We start from the raw sequence: 7,151 nt of genomic DNA, 5'->3' as shown, positions 1-7,151 counted from the left end.
ACGTATTAAACGGTATATACCGTGGACACATTTATTTTCCGGTGCGATGTGTGTGATGGAAACATAATTTGACGGTGGCTTTAACATTTACATTTGTTTTCATTACAAGTATACAACATGAGTATGAACGCAAGCCTTACTAAAACTGTAAAAAGAAATATAAACCCTAAGGCTCACTATAACTTTAAAAAGTATACTCCACTTTAAATACACTTAGATTTGAGATATGTATTTGTTCTGTAATGAGCTGCTAATCAATACACACCTATTTGAACGCGCTGTGTCCCACTGTATATATTTTTTTAGTTTAAGAGAAAGTTTATTTATCCAAGGTAAAATGCAATATAATGAGAAATATTTTAACATAAGAAAACAATTGGATGCAAACTGAGAAGGCAATAGAAATGAAAAAGGGAAAAATGACACAAAAAGAAGTAAAGGGCAAGGGTGGTCAAATGTCAGTACATCATAAGTCCCACTGTATTTTGGCCATGATTTTTAACATGTAAAAGTATAGGAAAATGCACAGTTGGAAATTATCTACTGTGCACAGACTGCGCATAGACTATGATAGCCACAGAGGCTGGGTGACGGCCAAGATGTTTTGAAGTGTGCGGCAATGGCCCACAACATGACATTTAACAGTTTGTGTTACTTTATTGGGTGTGACACGTAGCGAAAGGGGATGTTTATTGCATCCCCAAACCACAGGCCCTGTAGGCCTGTGGCCGTGCCCGGCTCCTGTGTATTTGGGCAACCTGGGGACAATGGCCGCAGGAAGGAGGCGGGTCTAGCTCACCTGCGAAACAAGACAGGCCCAGCCTGATGAAAGACGTCCTCGGGGCTGGCGGCGGGGGGCTTCAAAGGAGGTCAAAAGCACCCGGGGACGGGTAACAGGTAGGATACTGGCCTGGGCCGCATATAAAATCAGAGAGCCACCCTGGCCAGGCACACAAGTTCAGCAGTCTAGGACAGGCGACTCGGAAGCTCCTGTCTTCGGAGTCACTGGCAGGTCACCCGGAGAACCGTAGGATGCAGCAGTCGGACGGCCGGGATGATGGGCGCTTCTACACTGGAGGTAAGGGTTTCATCTCAATGAATGTATCATTTTCTATCAGTTTGTACTTGTAAATATTGCATTTTGTCGTGCATGATTTGTAAGAGATTGAACATCAGCAATTTTAGGATAAAAACAGTCAATTGTGTACTAAAGGTCAGCACACAACCTGTAGATGGTCAGCTTGTTTTAACGTAACAGCCCTGCCTGACTAGTTGATTTAAACCAAACAACCTCTCGCTCTTTGTACATCATAAAACCGGTTTAAAATGTTTTGCCAAAATACCGACAGTTTCATTAGAGTTATTCAAGATGCCAACTATGTTAAACCGTGTGTTACTAAAGGCCCCCAAACTTTAGAAATAATAATCTCCTTCGGGTGGCCAGGAGCTGGTGCCGCGGAGCTCGTGTCCTGGTGATGGACAGTTCCAGTTTCCAGCCCGTATTTTTTTTATTAACCTAATTCCACCTCTGTACTAAATGTTAAAGTGGGCTAGTTTTGACTGTCGGTACTTAGGCCGGTAATAACGCGTGTGTTCCATGTTTAGCAACTCTTCTTGTTAGCGAGTACTGTTAAATAGGGTTATAGCACCACCTGTTGTTTGCGACGTGTTAGAAACGCCATCAGTGCAGTAATGTTCGCGCTATATAAAATCGCATTAAATAAATAAATAAATAAATAAATGAAGCGCTATATAAAAAAAACAAGTCACTATCGTATTATCCGTTAAGTCAGTTACTGAGTATTTTTGGACATGCAGCGCTGCCAGGGGCGTAGCAACCTTTTGTGCAGCAGGGGCAGTGGCGTTGGGCCCCAGAGTCTAAAGGAGCCTATCGAAGCAGGAAAGGTTGTATTTTACTACAGGACGATAACCAAAGGGGCCGTTTCCCTTGCTTGAACCGGGGCCTGTGGGATCCTATCTCGCCAACGAGCGCTGGGCCCCTTCCTTTTGTGAAGAAAACAATTTTCTGTTGGTATTCATGCGTGGTCTCCCAGTGCTGGTTGGTCCGAGCTGGGATCTTGCTACATAACCTCCAGGACACACAGACCTCGGGCTTGACTCCGGCCATTTTGGGTTCATGTTCATTTTCTGATCTCTCAGATCAAGTCCTTCTGCATAAATGGGATTGAGTGACTTACCTGGACTGAAAATTGATTTCATTTGGACTAAATGTGGCATATCCACGTGAAGAACCTATAGAAGAAGTGGAATGGCCAGTAGGAAATCTTGTTCTGTGACCCCAAAGTTCTGACATTGCCATCGTTTTCTGCAGCATTGACCTTACTAAGCACTGATTCTTCTTTTTTTCCCAGAAGTGGATTCCCCCTATCTGGCCCGCTCCAAACCTGGGAAAGGGGGAGCAAGGCGAAAGCGCACCACCTTTTCCAAGGCCCAGTTGGATCTTCTGTTGAAGGCCTTTGAAATTGACCCGTACCCTGGGATAACGGCGCGAGAAAGACTGTCGAGCATGGCAGATATTGCGGAATCACGGATCCAGGTGAGGGTCAGAGCAGCAAAGACTGCAACGCGTGTTTTTGGGCACCATTCCTAGGAAAAAAATATAGACCTGCTAGTTCTGCTGACTTTCTGTCACCCTAGCTTGTCTGTTTGGCACGCTGTCACTCTGCCTCGTACCCCTTTCACTCACATAGTAAAATGATCGGAATGCCCTTTTCTCATAGCCTAATTAAGCTGTACAATTATTTTTTGCATATTATTCAAGTTTTTTTGTTATTTCTTCGCTTAATGTTTTTTCCTGTATGTTGTTAATGAAACCAGGATTATTAGTTTTCTTCCTTACTTCTGAGGCACACTCTTAATCCCGAAAAAAACATTACTTAAAAAACCCACCTGACATCATCTTCACAGAGTCTAGTGATTGTAAATATCCGCATTTCCATAAATATCATATTTTAACATTGGCTATTGATCTTAGAATAGAGAGGACCTCCAGAATTTTGTCCTGTTAGGAACAGTATTTCCCGCTTGTGTGGGTTTTTGAGCCTCAGTAATATACGTGCGCCTCCTGTTACTGTAGTGTAGGTTCTGATTTTCTTTCCCCAATGCCAAAGGTCCTTGTGACCATGACTTTGTTTACAGTCTCCTGGCCTCTCATCTATTTCAATTTGAACTTCACTTTTTAACAAGACACATTACATTCACTGCCTTCCAAGTATTTTGAAACACATGTCCTGATGAAGACCCTATGAATTATCTCTCCTGGGGTAGAAACGTTGATGCTCCCCATTTCAAACTGTTAATTTTAAAAGCAGTGCTACCTAAACTTAAGTGTAATAACCTGAATGTTATGCCAGTCCCCAAAATGCGATCTGTACCAATTCAAACCCTTTTACTCTTTTCATTTGCAGACTTGATTCCTTGTTAGATCACTTTCACTCATCACGTTTCTTGTGCACTGCACCACTGTTTTATTTACTGTGTGCACCCTTGGTGTATAAGTTGTTTGCGAAATTGCTTATGTAATATACGAGAAAGATGGTAAAACAATTAGCTAAGATCTATTTCATGTTCGTTATGTCCCCAGCTGTAACCTGTTCGTGTGTAACTTACTGTACAGATAAGATTATGATACATTGGTACTCTCTATAGCAAGATATAGCTATAATCTATATTAATTTAGAACATATTCATAAATAATTCTGAAGGAGCTCTTTCTCGTTTCAATTACAGTCCAGCCTGGCAAGCCAGTGTAGATTCACCTCAGTATGCAGTCTTTCAATTAAAGGAGTTAAAATAATGATATTAATGTTGCCCTATCTGTCTATTTGTAGGTTTGGTTCCAGAACAGGCGGGCAAGACAGTTGAGTCCAAGGACTAAAGAAAACCGTGTGTTGTCCAAAGAAGGGGCTATCCAGCCGCAGATGGACCACATCAGTGGTCAGAAGCAATATCCACTGTTGCCTTCAAGTCAACTGGACAAGGTTCAAGGAGCGGGAGTCAATGGTTCCCATAGCCGCCATCACGGAACGCATCAAGGAGGGCGCCCTCCACGTCAGCAAAGCCCTTACTGCAACTCTGACATGCAGCAAAGTGCAGCAATGGTCCACCTGCAGGAGAGCCATAATAGGATACATGGTCTTGGTGCAACAGACTGCCCATCCAGGCTTCCTCCTTCCAGTTTACAAAGCACCAGGCCCAGAGGAGCAGCGCACCATCTTCAAGCCAACGTGAAAAGCATGTCGCACTTCTTCAACCAAATGGTCAGTCATCAAGGAGATGTCCTTTTTGCTCAACCAGAGGTCCAGCAAAGAGCTGCTCCATTTACCCTCCTGGACAATCATTGTGGAATGAATCAATTTCATGTGCGAGACCCCCATCAAAGAGCAGCTCCATACAATCTTCAAAACAGGCACCAAAGGGTCAGTTCTTTAGATCTCCAATCCAGCAAGCAAGTAGGTGCCCCATTCAGTGCCAACGATGGACATCAAAGAGGTGCCACCTTCGGTCTTCCAGAGATGCAGCCAAGAATCAACATCTCCACTCCTCCGGAAAACCAGCCAAGAAGCGCACCCTTCATTGGCCACGCCAACCTGCAAAGAGTTGCACCATTCAACCACCAGGGTTTGCAACAAAGAGAGAATACTTTCAACTATACTCAGAACCATCAACGGGGCACTCCTCTTGAAAACCACCCGAAAGGAGGACTTCAACTCAGTCCTGCAGATATCAATCAGAGAGACTTTCAACAAAATGACACTGTGCACCATCTCCAGGAGAGAATCCAAGCAGCATCCAACTTTTGTCCCCAGGACGTGCTCCGCTCAGAGTTTGAGGACACTCTGCAGCGCACATCTCCCCAGAGTCCTGAGGACAGCCTCCAAAGACAATATCACCGCAGCCCTCAAGACACTGCACAGAGTGTGCGCTATCCCAGTCCTCAAACCGGCCTCCAACAAGCATCTCACCACAGTCCAGAAGAAATTCTCCAAAGCATGTTACACCTGAGACCTGAAGACAGCGTTCAGCACATGACTCTCCTCAGCCCGCGAGACAGCCTTCGAAGCACGTCTTGCCCTAGTCCTCAAGAGAGCTACCAAAGCACGTCTAGCCTCAGCCCTCAGGACAGCATTCAGAGCATGTCTCACCACAGCCCACAGGTGAGCAATCAAGAGATGTTTCTTCTTCCGCTCCAGGAGGGTCAGCAAAGCGCATCCAAACTCAACCTCCAAGACAGTGTGGAAGGGGCATCCCTCATCAGCCAGGCAGGGAATCTCCAAGAACTGCATCCCTGCAACCCTCAAGGCTGCATGCCAAGCGTGTACCCCCTCAGTAACCAGGACACCCAACTACACGGAACTGAATTGAGAGAGGGGCTCTCCCTGAGACGTGGCTCTCCCTTCGGCCTCCCAGAAAGCCACGGAGGTGGCTCCACAGCGCCCACCTGTGACTGGAGTATTGAGGTGAAAAGTGACTCAGACTGGGGGGTGGATCCGGCCTTAGGCGGGCCTTCAACCGACACCACGGGCAACGGCAAGATGGACGACCTGATCGACGAGCTGCTGCTGAAGTGGATAGGGGGAGCCGGCGGAATGCATTTTCTTTGAACGGGGGTGCGAGAGAAAGCTCCAGTGACATATTGTATAGAAATAAACAGGCCTCGAACTAACACTGGCGTAGGATGGGGTTAGGAGCCTGACACCAGTTGGTACCAGATGCGAGAACGTCAGTTGTGACGTAGAAGACCGAGGCAACTCTTCAGTGCTCTGGAGAGTGCAAAAGTACTTAAAAGGACTGACAGGGTTGGGTTGTTGGCCACTGTATTAATACCCAAAGTCTGGTTCCCCTACAGGACACGTAATAAAAATGGGATGCCCCAAGGGTTTTCCTTATTGATGAACTGTGGGCAAATGCGTCACACTGGAAAGACTTTGAAAGGACAAAACTATTCAGAAAGTCGTAGTGTACCAAAATGTTTAATGTCGTGACATTTCCGCTAAAGCTGGTAGCAAATGGGTACTCGCAGGGAAAGAAATGTTCAGTGCATGGGTCTGCTTTCCTTCACTCCGTCTTTGGAACAGAACATGAAATGTACAGCGCTTCAAATGTACACACCTCGATTTCGGACCGTATAAAACTCACTTTGGCTAGGCGCTGTTTTCAGGCCACGAAACCCACGGGAACGCCATTTTATAACCCTATTGTTATTTTTATTTGACATTGGCACTCGTGTAACCTCGAGGCGCTACATTGACATGCAAGTTTGGTTCATTTCAAGCTCTAAAATGTTTTATCTCAAATACAGATTATATTCTAACGGTAAATCGGAGGTTCACATCTGAAAGCCAGTGGGGCTGGGTTCGAGTGAGTCACGAATACACATATAAGCATGTGAATCCACTGTACAGTACACGCACAATTGTTATGGAACGTTCTAGGTTACTTTTCAAGTGGCAAATGTTTTCTCAGAAGTGAGTATTAAATGATAAGTGTACAAGCGCGAGTTTGTTTTTGGTTAAATAAATACATAATGTCCTCACAATCAAGTCCTTGTCAATGGGAACGAAAATGTTCGAGTAGTGTACCAGGACGCCAAATCACAGCACAAGTTCACCTTGTAGGTAGATAAACACAGCTGCCATGGAATAAAGAACTGGAACAAGTGCAACACAAGACTTTTCCTTAAAACCAGTAAACACTCTAGACAAGCCCTTTACAGTTCAATCGAGCAACGAGTAGTTCTTATTAAGTGGGGGAAATTCTTTCTGGGTTCTGTTTTAGGACTTTACTAGGCCTCGTTAAACAGACCACTTGCCCGTTTTATTTGATTTTTTTTGTCCATTGAATGGACTTTGAGGATTAACTGTCACTCGTGAATGTATCATTTGTCGGTCAGGTGGCTTCAATAAAATTATATTGTATTTCACTACCATGAATTCAGCTTCATTTAAGTTGGGGGAATTGTGTTTGTGTCCTGCACCAGTTTGGAAATTCCTTAAGTTGAGCTCAACATGTGTGTCTTGCCAGTGGCATAACACAAAATACCCCCCCCCCCCCCCTCCCCCACCATATTATATGGAGAGGAGCTCCCTCAGACTATCACATCTTACATGTTTTCATGGTTCTTGGGCTGA

The 7,151-nt window shown here is 44.9% G+C and overlaps 1 protein-coding gene across 1 annotated transcript; it reads left to right on the top strand.

The window, feature by feature from the left end:
- Positions 1-1,032: 1,032 nt before the first annotated feature.
- On the top strand, positions 1,033-5,624 carry LOC144752520 (uncharacterized). The gene is made up of 3 exons (XM_078640422.1): positions 1,033-1,078; positions 2,373-2,557; positions 3,852-5,624. The coding sequence occupies exons 1-3, from the start codon at positions 1,033-1,035 to the stop codon at positions 5,622-5,624; spliced, it is 2,004 nt and encodes a 667-aa protein (XP_078496548.1).
- Positions 5,625-7,151: the final 1,527 nt, after the last annotated feature.

This window comes from Lissotriton helveticus, chromosome 5_1, assembly GCF_964261635.1.
Source record: "Lissotriton helveticus chromosome 5_1, aLisHel1.1, whole genome shotgun sequence".
NCBI classification, from domain to species: Eukaryota; Metazoa; Chordata; class Amphibia; order Caudata; family Salamandridae; genus Lissotriton; species Lissotriton helveticus.
This window is presented reverse-complemented; position numbering and strand designations above follow the sequence as displayed.

What these genes read in the sequence shown, in the direction of transcription:
- LOC144752520 (XM_078640422.1), top strand. Translation starts at nt 1,033, where the DNA reads ATGCAGCAGTCGGACGGCCGGGATGATGGGCGCTTCTACACTGGAG. An exon ending in TGGGCGCTTCTACACTGGAG is followed by an intron (nt 1,079 to 2,372) that starts GTAAGGGTTTCA and finishes TTTTTTTCCCAG; the next exon opens with AAGTGGATTCCCCCTATCTG. An exon ending in TTGCGGAATCACGGATCCAG is followed by an intron (nt 2,558 to 3,851) that starts GTGAGGGTCAGA and finishes GTCTATTTGTAG; the next exon opens with GTTTGGTTCCAGAACAGGCG.